Below are 17,629 nucleotides of genomic sequence, written 5' to 3' on the forward strand. Positions count from 1 at the left end.
ACAGGTAGAAGGGGTTACAACCACAAAGTATCATTTTATAGCACTGAAGAGTAGCAATACGTACATGTCAGCCCACAATCACTATCTTATCTCATAACAGTGTGATAAAAAGTGCTCCAGCCTCTAAAGCTGATTTCTTTACATGATGAAGTGATAATATGTCCTGGTACTTAAACCTGACCTATCTACATTCAAGGTGAGTGTCCTAAAGTGCAGCTAGCACTCTTTTCTTTCTCATTTCAACTGATATTGAACTTTTGAGACTAAGTAGAAAAGAGAGTTATTTCTGTGTGAAAGCCTTAAGACCTACAGATTAAGTTCTTTTTCTTATGGATGGAAAAACTTTCAACCAATGTCAGAATCTGGAAAAATATTAATAACCAACATGTCCTCCATGAACACTCTGTCTATTAGGTGGCATGTTCGCTAGTGCTGATCCACATGGGAGAGTTAGAAGGGATGGCTCTCTGATTTCACTGCCACTACTCAGTAAATCACAAGTATTAAAATGGGAGCAGATTTGCACAAGCCAGCAAAGGTATAGAAAGAAAGCTCCTGCCTATGGAATATATACCCAAATCTATATCTAGATCAGCTAAGTTAAGATTTTGTGAGTATCATAGGAGTTGGAATTATGGACTGGAACCTGAAACAAGAAATTTTTCACATGAATTTCATGCTAAACACTTCATCTGTAGAACTGGTTAGTAAAATTGATATTTTTCCCCATGGGTTACTAGTATTCTTAGAATCACAGATTCACAGAAGTTATAAATAAGTCTGAAGAAACATCTGAAGGTTGTTTAGTTCAATCTCCTTCTAAAACTAAGGCTAGCTTCAAAGACTAATCTGTCCCTTAGGGCACTGCCCATGCACATTATGAAAATTTCTGAGGATGTAGAGTCCACAGCCTCCTGGGGCAATCTGTGACACTCACTGTGAAGAATTTTTTGCATGCCCAGCTCAAATTTCTCTTTCTGGAACTTTCTATTTGCCACCGTTCCCTTTCACCATGCACCCAAAAAAGAGTGATACACTTTTTCTTTATGACTCTTTTCGGCAGACTGCAGTAAGACATGGACTGAGACATATGGTATATTCAGAGAGGCTATGGGAAGTACTTTAGCCTTACCTGAAAAGAAGAAGGTTGAGGGAAATTCTCTTAACAGCTTGTAATCTATCATGAGTTGGACTGTTCTCAGTCTCACTGTTCACACTCTTTCATTTTGTGTAAAACTACTCAGTGTACTGAAACAAGCTGAAAAGAATAATACTTTTCAGTTGTGTTGTTAGATTACAGCAATCAGGTGACATACCTCATTATCAGTTTGCGCTCTAGAAGCTTTAGTGTTTATTGTATTTTTCCATGAAGGGAACAATTGAGTTAAAAGCTCTCTGGAAATGGTTAAATACCATTTTCTTTTTCAATTTTCCTTTTTCATTTAATTTTCTTTTCTTTGGGGAGTTTTGCATGCACTTCCTTCTTTTTTTTCTATGTTGCAATGCCTAGGTGCTATTCCGTAGTGATTCCCACCCTGATGTGTTCAGAAAGCCCCAGATTTAGACTTCATTTTGCAATGAAAATTCTAGCCAACTTGTAACATATTTTACTGTCAATCCTTCCTGTACATGGGTAAAAAAGCAGCAGCATTTATGAATTACAAAATGAAAAAAAATAAGGAGGGAAATATTTCTATTGTTTTCTGAATCTCTCCTTTTGTTTTAGTCCTAGGTCTCTTTGTGAATTGTGTTTTGATTTTGAACATCTGGAACTGGCAACATGCCGACTAAATGGTTTGGTATGAATTGGTTTGGGTTTTTTCAGAGGTGATAGTTTCTGCTTTTGCTATAGAAACTAGCAAAGTTTCTGTTTGAGTGTTTAACAGTCTAGTAATTGAAAAGAAAAGAGTACCCATGGGATGATCTGTACTTGCAAGCAAGCCACTTACAGCTCTCAGTTACTAACACATTTATTTTAGTGTGTTCCAAGATGCTGACAATATTTGGACTATTTAGTCCTGGATGGAACATACTACCATGTCTTTACCATGTGTAGCTGCATTTTACTCACCACCTGTGGTTTCTGAGAGATTTCGCTGTTCTTTTGACAATAATGAAACATTAATTTGCATGTCTTCATAGTGCCATGATTCCCATACTGTAAACTTCATAAGGCATTGATTTATTGGCCAACACAAGTGTAGTTGCACATGTTAAATGATGTGTACAAACATATTGAAGCATCAAAGTAGAGAAAACAGTTTATTTAACCTTACAATAAATTTTAATAATACTAGAATAGCTTCGATTGTCTTGTCCTAACCTGGTTTTTTTTTTCATTTTATAAAAGAAACATAGTTGTCAATGATATCAACAAAAGGACACTATTTTATATGTTTTATTTTCTACAGTCTGATTAAAAATAGCATGCAAGTAACTGAATAAAAATATTTGTATATATGATTTATTTTGAAATAACAATTTTACCAGCAATGAATAAAAACTCTTACTATGACAGTTAAATGAAAGTATGACAAAAAGAAGAGTAAACAATTATTTAACCTGAATATTTTTTTTCTTGTTATCTTTCATGTATTCCATTAAAATAACAATGGCATAGGCTCTAAACACATATTTTCACAAATTTTAAATTGTTCATATATTGTTAAATCATTTTTTCCTTTGCAGTGGGTAACAATATATAAAAGGCAGGATGATTAGGAAAGTTGGACAGGAATCTTGTATGGACATATGCCAGCCCACACTACTCACTGTAACTCACAATGAATCTCACCTAACTTCCCTGTGAGTCTGGAACCCACTGGCATATATTACATGCATGAATACAGATTTTTATGAAGTTGAATCTCTTTCATCAACTCATCTAGCCAGATAAAGACATATTTTGCATCAGATTTGGTAATTCTTGTGCTTTCTAAATAGAACCATTTGTAAAAATATGCACACGTTCCCTTAAGTTTGCCAAGTCCTTGCTAAATATTAACAAACAGAATGGATAATATGCAGATTGACACTTGCTTTAAGGCGTATCCTAATTTTAAAGCACTACCATGGTGTGTTATTCCTGCAGTTACTGCCCCTGGAAGGGAACTGGATGATCACAGGTATCTCACTCCAGTGAAATCTCAGCGGCCACGCGAAGGCAGTTGTACATCTCCTGTGGCAGGTCAGCCCGAGTGAGGTTGTTTCCATCCAGGCGCAGATGTGTTATCCTGGAATAGCTCGTCGGTCCAACTACCTTACAGAAGCTGCTCAGTGGGAACTCTGAAGCAAAGAGAACAGAAATAAGAGGAAAACATTAATAATTAGGACAAATAGGACAAAACAATTATTTTTCTGCCTTTTAAGTTGAAAATTATGACCTTAATTCATTTTACTGTTTTAAATATTTTGCATTTACACTGATGAAAATCCCTGTAAATTTATTAGAACTTGAGGGGCTTGTGTTGGGTTAGGCTCTTTCTGTTGTGAAAGGTTCAGAATTTCAAGACTGAGTTTTTCAAATGCCATTTTCTTTTAGACTTCAGATTTTATATAGAAGTCTAATCTGGCACTTAGATAAAAGGAAAAATCAGTCTTTAAAAAAAAAAAAAAACTAGATGCAGAGGGATGAATCAGTCAATGGAAGGGTAAAACTGTTTTATAAGATATTGAAGGAAGTAAAAAGTTTCTGGAGAAATTGAAGCCTTGATACAGCTTTACCCTAAAGTGCAGGCAGTCCAGTGGGTGTCTGTGTATTTTGTGTGTATTTTGTTTCACCTGTTTCATAATGAAATTTGGGTCTAGAGTTGGAGAAGAGTTTTACATTTAAACTGTGCAGTTGAACCTTTCCACATCAGAATTAGGAGTATGAATGCAAAAATTACTTATTAAATATATATATTTATTGCAATTTCGATATTATGCTATATGTGGTCTCTATTCAGTTGAGGTTTTATTTGGTTCTCATAACACCAGATAGATCTTGAACAGAAATTTCTCTTGTGTCCTATGGTCAGTATGAACTGTAATTCTTTGATCAGTATGAAGAGCACACACCCACCCATATTATAGACCTCTTTCATGCAGAGAAGATCTATCCTCAGGAGAGAATGTATGTGAATATATCTGATGTCCCCTGCATACCACATTGAGTGATTTTGCAAAGAGGGTCTTCATTCCCTGTTTCCTTTGAGTCAGACAGAGGATTAATCTACTGAAAAGCTCCATAACTACTAAAGAAACAGTCTGAGAGACTTGCTTTTCTTCAGAACACTGACATCACACAGATAATTCACACTGAATTCACAAAGAAAATACTTTAAAAGGCTAAAGGGACTTCTTAAGTGAACCCATGCATCTCATAATTTCTGAGACATCAAGTTAGTATTATCAAAATCAAATGCCATTTTTCATAAGTCACCTTATGTATCTTTTCTACATGGCTATAACTCATCTATGTATGATCAAATTATAGTACTAAAGGAAGTGGAGGAAGTGCCTTTCATACCTTCTCATTAATTTTTGAATTAACATCCTTCTAATTGGATTCTTCTAGGACTTGAATTACAATAATTTTCTATCAGTAATGAAACACGGCTTTTGTAAACTAAGTATAAGTGTACAGGCAGCTCTTAAGAGCATAAGAGCATAGGTAATTTTTTGGACAAAGATATGATGTTAAGAGAGGGTAAAGAATCATGTACCTTCCACAAAGTAAGTTGTTTTGAGTAGGGGTTAAGGAAATATAATTTAAAAGTCAGATCTTGATCTCCAATTTGATCAAAGAACATTAAAGCAATTTCCTAGATTTTGTGTAGTGTTCAGCCTTCTTTTGAAAAGTTGTAAGATTAATAGCATCCTTTGGGCAGTCCATGTTGCAATACAGTAAAATTGTAATACTTCAGACCAAATCTAATACTCTTCTGGTTCAGAATTTACTAGCAGAAACAAATTAATGATTCTTGTTCATTAAGATCAAGAGACATTTATAGGATTATGTCTGTGTGGAATTTTGCTGAATGAAAACATAAATTCCTGACATTTAACTAATTTTTTTGGGCTATAGACTATATCATTGACTATTTAGTTCCAGTTTTCTTCAGATAACTTGGGCTTAATTTGTAAAGTTTAAAATAAACCTGAATTCTAGTATAGATTTTTCCATCTTCTTGTCATTCAGGAATGACACAGTAAGTATATATTTGCTGATGACAAACACTTAAAAATTTATAAATGTAAATTTTAGGGTTTTTTCCCCCATATTGTTACTTTTGAATATAAATGCTTACATTTGGTTGCAAAAGAAGATATGTTTATACAAGCTGGATAGATGGTTAACTATTCAAAGGACATAATCTTCATACACATAAACCAGAAAATTTAACTGTAATAACAAAATTCTGATCTGTGCTGACTGTTTATGAGGCTAGAACCACTTGGGAAGTGGATAGACATCTTGTCCTCCCAGAAGTTAAATGAACTCAGTCATGGACCTCAGTGGGATTTTGTTCCAATATTCGGTCTGCATCATCTGAATGTGGGTATCAATTTTTTTACACAATTCCCATATATATATAACTCTTTGTAAAATTTTCAGTCATTAAAAGCATATTAAATAAATGTTTTATTTTAGGTGCAGTATCTACTAGAAGAAAATAAGACCAGTGGTTCTTGTGAGTGCACTTGATGAGCTGTTACCTGTATATCTGTATGGGGAATTGCAATACTTTAGACTGGAGTACTATAGCATCAAATATCTCAGTAATTTACTTCCTCTTTTGTTACACTTATTAATGTTTCATCTGAAAAAATGTCTTCCTGAATTTATGAAATTCAGGTTCAGAGACAGTGCACCTGGACTTTTTTCCCCACATATTTTCCCAACAGAGAATTCCTGCATAAACCAGACACTGAGAGAATAAGAAGCATTGGATGAAAATTAGGTTTTCATCTAACAGTACAGTGGACAATCATAACAGATTGGAAGTTATATAGTCATCATTTGTTGGTTCATTAATCACATGACACATTTTTAGATAGGCCATGTTAAAAAATATCCTTTGGGAATTGTTGGAGTGAGCCAGATAAAGGACTATAAAGCACCTACACAATTTGATAAATACTCAACTGTCCTCTGGAATATTTTCATATTTCCCCTTTCATACTCCATTTATATGGAGTAGCCCCATTACTTCCTGGGGTTTCCTTCTTAATCCCTTACAAGTACAGATGAAATATGGAGAAGGCCGTCTTTGGACCCTTTTCTTGTTTCACTAAACCTCTTTGATTATTGATGTTTTTTTCCATCCTGCAGAGTTTCTTTTTGCCTTGAAGAGCCTGTAACATAAGTCTCTGTGTGTGTGTTTGTGTTTGTGTACATGCATATGTATGTGTGCATATAATAATAATGTCACCTTAAAGACATTTTAATTTAGGAACTACAGTTTAGGTTTGAGCTGTGGAGAAAGCAAAAGCTTTTCTAAATCTTCCATGGTCCTATTATAGCTTGGAGATCCAATGAGCACCAAGTACAGTAGATAAAACTGTAGATTTGACACCTACAAACAGTATAATGGATGTGCTTCAATTTATTGGTTAGAAAACAGAGGAGTTACTCTGAATTTGATTTCACAGAGGGAAATAGCAAGTAATAAGGCAAAGCCAATTCTGCTACATATTTTTATGTGGTTATTCACCAGTTCTTGTTCAAAAAACTCAGTCACTCAAGAGTATTTCTCAGATTATTTTTTATGAATGACAATGCACAAATGATTGTAGCAAGTCCATGGTGAAACTCATGGACAGTAATTTAGAGAAATATTCTTTCCAGTAATATCAACAAAGTTGGGACCAGATTATTCTTTCTTAGTCAAATATAAATTTTAACTGCAAGCTTTAAGGTACGTAAGAAAAAGGGAGACATAGTAATTTAAGAACTATGGAGAAATATCTTTATGTTAGTTCTCAGTATAATGAAAACTTCTAACTAAGCAAGCACAAACTGAAAGATTATACCTTTTGTGTATTTGAGGACAAATTATCATTAGTCCTTAGAAGTGTCTCACTGCATATGTTTACCATAGGCCATTGCATGGAACAGAAGCTGGCCTAGTTTACTTTCATAAATCACTTCACTGGTAAATCATAACAATTTATTAAACAAAGGAACTGGTTGTTGGTTTGAGGCTTAAATAATTGCAGATCAATCAACAAAATTTCCCAAAAGACTAAGCACCCACAGCTGTAGGTCAGGTATCATGAATGATGAAATCCAAGGGCTTTGTTTGCCCTATATAAAGGATTATTTCAAATTAATTTTTTTGTCCCACATTGTCAATCAGCATCTTAGTGAACTATATATTATGCCTATAAAATTAGAGAGTTGAGAAAATTGATTCTTGAAGTGTGCTAGATTTTATGATAAAGAAAAAAATCATAATTCTGGTGCATCAATCCATAGGGTATCAAGGATAGTGTAGCAGTAGCTCATGAATATCCACTCCCCACACCATCCCCCTGAAAATGCAGCTTGCGCTGAAAAGCTAAAATTGTTGTCATAGTCCTTGGCTCTGATGTCCCTGGAAAAGTGAATAGAAGCCAAGCTTGGTACCTGGTTGACTTGCAGAAGGCTCACATCATTCTAAGCAGGGGAAAGTGCTTATATCTCATAAGAAAATAAAAATCATATTTTTTAGCTATTTTAGGAGTGGCAGAGTGTCTGGTAGAGTTCACAAGTTGCTGTATGTAGTGCCTTAGGTGGGAACTATTAACTCATTGTTTTTGCTCATGAAAACAAGAAACTGAGATGCACTAGGGAAAAAAAAAGCCACTGAGAATAATGAAATATAGTAAATACAAAACATTTCAAAATATCTTGCCCTCAGTCTGGCAAGATCCCCAGTAAAAATATTTGGTTTTAAATGCTATGTCTCCATGGAGTTAGCTATGTATGGAGTAGCTAATGCTAATATCATAATCTTTGATGGATTCAAGCAGACAAACAGAAGGGAGGATTTTGTGGTTTACTTTATATCAACAAGCAAGATGATCTAAATCTTCCTGAAGAACCACATCTCCATCAAGGACTACCACTGACAGATGTGCAGCTGGAGAACTTCTGGCATGGTGGTGAGGCCTCTCCACCTCTGTAACACCTCCTTGTTAATCCAGGAATGGGACAGCCTTGTGAAGGCCCTGTCTCTGCAGAAACCTTCATGGTCTCATGCAAGGTGTGGCATTTCTTGACTTCAGAAGGAACATTTTTCAGCTTGTGAATGGAGACAAACTTGCAAACTGATCATATGATGTGTGAAACAGTAATAAAAAGAAAAAACAGGGGCAGCTCTTTGGATTTCAAGAGAGCTGTGGAGGGATGTTGCATGAGGCAAGGGAAGAAAGAAACAAATGCAGTTTTTCACTGCATTTTGTGCCTGATACCTATGAATTTGGTGGTTTCTCCCTTTCTTCTCCCTCCAGCATTTTGATTCCTATCTCCTGAAAGGTTAACATAGTCATATCCTCACCTGACACCTCTCTCTTTTTATCGACTCAAGAATTTTGAACATCTTTCTGCACTGATTAAACTTTTTATTTTTTTCCTGAATTGTATAAGACAGCTCCATTGGCTTCTATGTAGTTACTCCAATTTACACAAGATGAGAGTTTGAGGAAAAAATCCACATCAGTATGAAAGCATAAATTTCTCATTTTGAGTGTATTCAGTAAATATCTGTCCTTTAATATGAATGTGGACAACTATTAGGTAAATGTCAGTGTGCTAACAGTCTAACCAGTCAGACTGGTTCATGTGTTATTTCAGATACTTGCATTGAACATCAGTATCTAGTCTGTGATAAACATTAATGAATGTGTGTAAATTTAACTTACTGTTAATTTTGTTGACTTGGAGGTAGAAGTTTTCCAGGTTCTCACTGACAATTGGAATGCTCTTCAGCTGATTGAAGGAGAGATCCAGCTCAACTAGTGATGTGATGTTGAAGACATTACCTGGTATTCCAGAATCTGTTAATTTATTGTGGGATAAACGTAAATATTGTAGGGCTTTAAAAGCTTGGAAGTACTCATCAGGAACATTGGAAATCTGATTATTATCAAAATACAGCATGAGCAAGGAGTGAGGCAGTCCTGTCGGTAGCTTTGTAAGTTGATTGAAGCTTAGGTCAAGATACAAAAGTGAATTCAGACCTTTAAAAGCCCCAGAAATAGAATCTGCTTTCAGCTGGTTGTTCTGGAGGTGAATGACAGTCAGATTCATCAGCCCTTCAAATGCACCAGGATTGACTTTTGTGATCTTGTTGTGACTTAATTGCAGGTCATCTAGAGTTTTGGGAAGTGGTCCAACAGCTTCAGTCAAATTGTTGTAGTTAATGTGAAGTTTCTTCAGGTTCTTCAGTTTAGAGAAGACTCTCCCCTTAATTTTAGAATTTTCCAAATGGTTGTGATCCAGGATCAGCCACTGTAGGTCTGTTACATTGTCAAATGTGTTCTCCTCAATTCCCTCAATCATGTTGTTTCGAAGATAAAGGTATTTTATCCCACTTGGTACAATTGGAATGGTTTTCAGCCTAAGATTGTCACAATACATGGCAGTAGGGTAGCTTAAAGGACAATTACATTCTGGGGCACAGACTGCTGCAGATGGCCCAAAAGGATCATAACCATAATCATCTCCAGGACCATAATCACTCCAGCAGAAACTGCCACCAATCAACAGCAGAAAGACAGCTAGGGAGTTTAAACCCATCTTTCTAATGTGTCTTGTCCCTGTATGGTGAAAAGGAATAAACAGGATATAACATTAGTTTTTAAATCTCTCAGCAATATTTGAAATTTTACCATATAAAGATTATATTTAAAAACTAATTATGGTTCTATTTAAAGTTTTTAGTTAAGAAAACAAAATTGAGTTGTTAGCATTACATTGTTAATACTATGTTACTGTCCCTGTGGTGTATAATCTTCCTTTGCAATGCAAATTTTTTGGCCATTTTGCTGTTGTAAGTAAAACTTTTTTATATTTTTATGCATTCATTGATTAAGTTACAATACAGATGATGAAGTACAGGGTTTTTAAACTTGCCACAGAAGTTTTCAGTTTTGCTGAAGGCCACTTTCAGAGACAGTGCCACCATTTAAATTCTACCAAACATTCCTAATGTGCTGAATTGTCTCATTTCTAAACATGTGGCTATTTAAGTTTGAAAGAGACAGGGAAATTAAAACTGAGGGTAATGCTCTCATGCATTGTGTGTTGTTAAGATGTGTGTGGCTTGAAAACTCTTTTTCTCATGGATTATGGTCTGTAAAGCATGGTCCACAAATTTCATAGTCACCTAAAGAACAAATGAATAGGACTGTAAAGTATATTATCTCTAACATGCCAGCCAACTAGTATTACATATGTGTGCAGTGGATCTGAAATGACTGAATCTGACAGTGGACTTGAAATTACTGAATTTCAGATAGTGAAAATGTTCTTGCAAATTCTCTATACATCAAAGGTGTTGGTTACATTTTATGCCCATTGTAAATTAATTGAACAATGAAACACTGGCTTTACATTATTTGTTTTTCAGTTCACATACAGCAAAAGGACATTCGGTGTCCTTTGTGAGGTGACTTGACACTTAAAGGCCACAGCTTTCTCATCAGGCACTCCACAAGATGCCAATTAATCTGTGAAGACTTGTGTCTTGTTTATACTTCTTACTGGCTAGATATATGTTCTCCTGGAAAAGTAGGTCTAGAATCAATAAGGTCAGGGAGCTTACTTTGATTTTCAGTAGTAAAAGACAAGGCTACAAGTACTCAACTACTGTTCAGAGAATGAGAGGATTAAGAAAATCCTTAAAACCTTTTTTTTCTCAAGGAATTTCAGAAAGTATGTGAAGCCTGTAAACAGAGCACAAGACATTGATCTCAGATCTGGGCAGTCTTCCAGCAGAGTAAGTTAGTCTTGCTATTGGAATTGTTACACAGAGAAAGTGCAGGGCCATAGCTACAAAATTTTCTATAATTCTAAATGTCTTTGCTTCTATTGGCTTCTTAAAAGCCACATCATATTCTAGTGAGATAACAATCTCATTTAAAGCATCTCTAGGCAGGGCCTATTGATCTCATGCAGTACAGTACAAAGTCTTTTTAAAAAATGTTTTAATGTTACCTCCACTGAATAACCCATAAAGTCCTACTGCTAGATATTAAGCTGCTGTTCCCTGAAAAAGGAATCTGATTGCATATCATCTCCATGGTGTTGGTCCCATCACATTTACCTAATTACAAACCCTAGGATAATCATCAAAATATTAGTTGTCAGTGTAATTTTCTTTGCCTGTTTTTCATTACTGCGTGAGAACATACAACATAAATATGAGCTCAACCTTTAGACCCCTGCTGGTATAAATAAGTACAGCTCATCTGAAAGCAAAGACTGAAGTAAGACAATTCATCTCAAAATCCAGTCCTGTTTAGGTACTAAACACTAAAGAAAAGAAATCAAGTAATTCTGTATTCAAAGTATAAAAAGAGGGTAATGAACTCCTTGGACTACATTCTTTGGCCTTATAGTGACATTTTTTACACAACTCCTTAATTTTATAGTTTTAAAATAACATAGACATTTTAAATTAAAATTCTATTTTTCTTCTAGTTTAAAATAATATCTGTAATGCTAAGTTTCATTATTGTTATCATAGTCTTACTGTCCTTTAGAGTATAAAGTTTTACTGCTCTGCAGAACCCTAGAAGTAACTAAAAATGTTTGATAGCAAGTGTTTTGAGTAAATTTATCAAAAGATTTTAGAATTTATGTGACAATTCTGTAGTTAAAGGGCATATGGGCATCTGTGTGATATAAAATTGCAAAGTAAATAGGAAATTTATTTAACTTGTTATATTAATGCATTTCTCATTCAGGTATCTGAATGTCTCACTGTCAGAAGTGTAAAAGGTTAATAGATCATGCGTGTTTGTTGCACTGAACTACATAAATCCAAACTATAAAATCAGAATACATTCTTTGATGTTTATCTTACAACATAAACATGTTTTAATTAATTGCCTGTGCCTGTTCTAAAGAGTTGTGTTGCAAAATAACTGTGAAAATATTTGTGAAGTTGCTCAGGCAACTTGCCAGAACATATTATATGGTAAATCCATGATTTTGGGAAAATATTTGCTACATTAATGTAGAAATCCTATTCAAACTATGTTTGATCTTGTCTATATTTCCTTAATCATTAAGTTATTGTAAAACAAAATAAATATAAAATTAAGAGTCAATCAACTTTAATTCTGTATTTTAACTTCTTATACAGTTTGCAAAAGACTGTATTTTTTTAAAGTTTCACTGGTGTATTTAAAATATGCTTTAAAACTGATTAGAAATTTAAAAAATACCTAGTGTTTCCCTCTCATTGTTTATGTGATTAATTATTTAAATATCAGGATACGTTGTCTTTTTCTAGAATGAAGCAAAATGATTTAGCAAATGGGGTTTATGAAGCTCTCACTATTATGAATGGAAAAATAAACACTGAGTACTCTTACAAACTTCTTTGTACTGTATGTCAAATCTTATTCTGATGTAGAACAAAACAGACTGTAAAAAACTGCAACACTGATGTACAAAATATGTGAAGCTGTTTTAAGGAAACTAAGAAAGTGAATCGACAGTGAAACTGTTGATTTGTGCTCAATTTACAAATTGGCAAACTTATCCTGTCATGTTTTCATGTTCCCATTGCAGCTACATTTAAACAGCTGAACATTACGGTTAAAGCATGCAGCAGCACTTACCTTACTGCCTTGTAGCTGCTTTCCTTAATTCCCAGAGCAGATGCAATAAGAGGCTGTATCGACCAATATATGCTCTAAACAGTGTCAGGAGGTAAAAGTCTGCCAGATCCTCTGTGTTACAAGAGGGAAAAAAAAAGCCCTAGTCACGCTGTTCTCTGAAGCTGCTATGTCATCATGGTGATCTTGTGGTGTGGCATGTACAAAAATGCAGCTCTCTAATGAACTGCAGGTGGATACCATATTTTGTGCAAGGACAACCCATCAGTTTCTCCTGTGGGATCAGAGAATGATGTTTCACAAACCTGAGAAAGTTAAAAAGCCATAGGTTTATACAAGATTTTTTTTTTTATTTTAGAGAGAAAACGTGTTATTTTGTAAAATAAATTGCAAACAGGCTTTTGTTTTCCAACTTATTTTATACTGCTAGACATGAGCTAACACATAGCACTCAGACCTCAATGCTGCTGTTCTTCTTCAGCCAAGTGACTCATTCATTTTCTGCCTTTTTCTTTAACTGTCTTATGACCACAGTAAAATATCCTTAATGAAAACTTTAGCCTAAGGATCAGATTCAAAATTATCTTTGAATCATACCCTTTTCCACATTACATACTGAGTTCAAAGATTCTTCTACAAATCGGTGAAATTGATTTGGTCTGGAGATTTTCTTTGGTGGTTGAATGTGTGTTTGTTTAATAAAGATACATCCCAGGAATGGGTTTTGAGCAGTTACTGTAAATTCACTCCATACATTTGTTCATTTTGCACTTACAGTTTTCTCCTGCTTCTCAGTATCTGGAACTACTCAGCTTTATGTTGTCTGTTTCTTATTCCATGGATGTAGTTCAAGAATGCATCTTAATGCTTGGATGAGATGTTACTTTCACCAGGCTATGTAGAAAAATAATATATTCATAAAATAACAGTTTAAAGTGGAACTTAATGCTTCCATAAGAACTTTCCCTTATCTCTAAATGGAGGATGTCTTCCTTTTTATGAGAAACATAATTTTTTTTATAGATTTGGGTAGGGACAAATGTCAAATGTGCATATAGAAAGCATTCACAAGCCATTTTAAAGTGTCTTGTGTGTTTAATTGCATTTGACTGTAATTTCTGGGGTAGAAAGTCAGAGATTTTGTCCATTTTCAACTTATTATCTTTATGAAAAATGGTAGTACAGAATGTGTCTGGGCTGGAGAACCCTATCAGTTTGCTGAAGAGAAGCCTGAATATGAGCTTCTCCCAAAATTTGCTGCTGATGTGTCTCAGTCTCCAGAGCAGTGAAGGCTACTGGGAGCAGGGAAAAGCCAGTGTCCTTCACCAATAACAGGAAAGAGAACAAACACTTAAAGACCTCTGTGCTTCTGCAATGCCCCAATTAGCAAACAATTTGCTCAACACAGTGCAATGTTATGCTTTTGAAGTTCCCTGGTGTTAGAGAACCATTTACACTCTGGGAAACACGCTGGTGACAGATTGTTACTGCATTACTGCTTGATTGGTGCCAAAAAGTGAATGTGAAGCAGTGGGATTACAATAGTGAATTAATCTAAGTGAAAAACTGCATGGTATTAGGACTCGAAATGTAGAAGTGGACAAAGCTCCTGTTGTTCTGCATGTAGACAAATGGAGACCAGATGGGGTTTCTCATACACAGAATGATATTTATCTGAAAACTACTTCATTAGCTTTAGTTGACCAAGGAAACCTCAACTGTGACTTGACAGCAAATGTAGCAACAAGCAACACTTAGCAAGAGATCAGTTGGAATAAAAAAATATTTTTCATGCAGAAAGAGATAACCTTTAAGGTAATATCAATATTTGCTCTATGGAAGAATACATAACAAGGTGAGCAATGGAGCATAGTATTTGTAAAGAGAATTTAAAAATCACAGGAAAGACATTAATTGTGCTTTCTCTGACTATAGATTTGTTTAGAAGGAAAAGCCAAATATTATGATAAATTAATGTATATTTTGATCCCTCAGTAATAACTATAGTTTTGCATTTGCAGTACAAATAGAATTGAACATTGTCTGCAAGTACAAGATAATCCAGGCTTAATATGCTTTTGGCACAGTTGTATTTATGAACCAGTTTTTCTGTATATCAAGTATACATCCTTTTTCACACTCTGATAACAGAAATACAAAACATGCATATCTTTTTAGCTTACAAAACTTATTAAGCAAGCATATTTTGAAATTAACATAGTAAAAGCTTGGGTCACATAAAGTTCAGCTGAGACTTGTTCATTCATATAGTTCCTGTCTTGCTGACTGTTTTAAATTAACTATGGAAATTGCACAGTCAAGATGAAGAATCACATACCTTCTGAGGTTAAGATAAAAAACAATAGATTTTCTTTCCCTTTTAATAAGATTTTTATTGTCTCTCCAATCTGTATTTAATACTGCCCTTTGGCATAATTTTTATGCTTTTCCAAATCTTACTGTTCTAACTCATGGAGCTATCACCTCATAAACCTGTTTGGGAGAGCAGGTAGGTACTACAACCCAGCAAATAAAGGTATTGCTTCTTCTGCAACAGAGGGTGGGACTGTGGTTGGGTGATTTCTTTGTTTCTGGTCCTATTTTGTATTCTGTGCAGTAGTTCTTTTTGTAGCTCTCAGAAGTCATTAAACAGCATGTGAATGAAGTCTAGCTAATTTCCAAGGAATACACAAAATAATATATAAATTCACCTGTGTCATCGAAGTTGTAAACTGGTTATGAATATGCTTCATCCTGATGATGTCAGGACATATTAATATTTCATCTTTACAACTACTGTGTTGCAGTTTTTCTTCAAAATTTGTTTTCTTTTGTACCTTAATTATTCATCTTTCTCCGATGGGAAATATGATCAAAAGCTATTATAATCTAATTTTCTTTGACTTGTGATTATGAATAGAAATATTTCTTTTATGTAATACAAAGCTCCTTTGTGATTTTTTTTTTTTTTTTTTAATTCATATTTTCATGGCTGGAGATGCGCCAAGTCTAATGGGTTGTAATGAAAGAATCTGAAAGCAGGGCTCACTGCAAGTAAATTTGCACTGGCTGAGATCTAGCTGTCAAATATTGTCAAGTTACAGTGTCATCATTTTGTTTCTACACTCATCAGTGATACCCTCTCTTCTTTTTCTCTCTTGCAAAAATGCCTTCTTTATAGCTTCTTTGCACTTCTGCATAAATGGAAGTGCCTCACAATCAATTTGGATTTAATACCCTTTTCCCCAAAAGACTTAGGTTACCAAAGCTTAATAGATACTATCTAAACCAACTGATGTTTTATTTTCACCTTAAACCTGTGCACACATCTGGAACACAGAACCAAGAGAATTGGGTACCCAGTAGCAGGACTAAGGTATTATTGACATGGGAAGATAAAGCTCCAGAAAAATTCCTTGTGGAACTTTTCACACTGCCACATGAAATTAACAATGGTGGTTTTCCTCTGATCACTCAGAATTTAAATTAAATATTACTCTCAAGATTAAATGAAGGTTAGCTCATTTTATTTGGCTGCCCACAGCAGGGGTTAAGAAACCTCCATTAAGGGAAAAGGCTGTTCCATGGACACCATGCAGCAAGTCACTTAAAGAGGCAACATAATGTTTATATATGATGTTTTCTATGCCTCTAATTATACAGCCTGTTAGCCTACATATGGTGAATAAACAAAAATATGACATTGGCACATATCTCCAGGAACAATTAGTTAAGTATTTCTGTAAAACTCTGGAGCATTTTGAAAATATTACTGAAGACTGACTCATATTTAATGTGTTCTACTAAAAACAATTTAATTCCAGGTTCTGAAGGTTGTAGGTGCTTATTTTTTTCATCTGAAAACTTCCATTCTTCATCCTAATTGAATTTTTTTTTTTTCAGCCTCTACACTGGACTTACATGTTGAATGGAAAGTGTTAGAGCACATACTATAAGCATTACAAAATTTGTGGTGATCCAAATCCTTCTTTTCCTTTCTCCTAAAAAGGAAATACCAGCTACGGAAACTTACAAAAATGGTAACAGTGTTACAACCTATTAGCAGACCGCAACAGATATTTTAGTTAGCACAAATCCTTGTTTTTGTCCTTCTGAAAGACTGTTTTGCTTCAAAGCCGATAGTGTCTATATTCTAGTAGTGTTATTCTCCTCTCTGTTGCTTTTCAGACTGTTTTTGATTTGATTCAAATAGTCAACAGCAAAATTTCTTTGAGCTGATCCAAAGTTTGATCAAAACTTTTCTTTTTGATGAGGACTAAACATGAGGGCAAGAGTCTGTTTTTAAACCAGACTTCTTAATATATCCTGTAGGTTTTATCATAACATTTAAAATCTGCTGATCCATGTATAATAGAAAATTAGGTGGCCTTGGAGCATGAGACAATTCAAATGATTCCTAATGTAAAGAATCTAAGAGTATCTCAAGGAGCTGTTGAATTTGTGGGTACATTGTGGTTACAAGTAAAAATTTTAGCAACATGTCTGTATTTCTGTATTGTAAACAGTACAGATAATGAATGGAAAAGTTGGACTTGGTCAACTTAGTTTACCACCTATTATTTGTATATGCTAATGTTGTATTAACATACACTTCATTTGAAAATCATTGGATGCTAAACACCTTCCCAGAATCTAAGCATTATCAATGTCAGTTTGCATTCAGATCACTACAGCTTAAGGTCAGAAGAGATGTTAAAACATCTGGATTCTGCTGTACAACAATAATATAGCATTCGTCCTTCTGCTAGTTTATGTGACCTTGGAGTTAAACAGATCCCCTAAGTCATAATTC

The 17,629-nt window shown here is 34.6% G+C and overlaps 1 protein-coding gene across 1 annotated transcript; it reads right to left on the bottom strand.

Annotated features, from left to right (window-relative positions):
• Positions 1 to 2,249: 2,249 nt before the first annotated feature.
• Positions 2,250 to 13,008, bottom strand: LUM (lumican). Its single transcript, XM_031507654.2, has 3 exons — positions 12,820 to 13,008; positions 8,890 to 9,786; positions 2,250 to 3,285 (listed from the first exon to the last, which is right to left on the bottom strand). The coding sequence occupies exons 2-3, from the start codon at positions 9,764 to 9,766 to the stop codon at positions 3,131 to 3,133; spliced, it is 1,032 nt and encodes a 343-aa protein (XP_031363514.1). The 5' UTR covers positions 9,767 to 9,786; positions 12,820 to 13,008; the 3' UTR covers positions 2,250 to 3,130.
• Between the last annotated feature and the right edge of the window lie 4,621 nt (positions 13,009 to 17,629).

The sequence above is a fragment of the Lonchura striata genome, chromosome 5, assembly GCF_046129695.1.
Source record: "Lonchura striata isolate bLonStr1 chromosome 5, bLonStr1.mat, whole genome shotgun sequence".
Lineage (NCBI taxonomy): Eukaryota > Metazoa > Chordata > Aves > Passeriformes > Estrildidae > Lonchura > Lonchura striata.

Coding starts and splice junctions, on each gene's coding strand:
- LUM (XM_031507654.2), bottom strand. CDS start 9,766: ATGGGTTTAAACTCCCTAGCTGTCTTTCTGCTGTTGATTGGTGGCAGT. Junction 3,286..8,889: donor CCAAGTCAACAAAATTAACA/GTAAGTTAAATT, acceptor TCTTTGCTTCAG/AGTTCCCACTGAGCAGCTTC.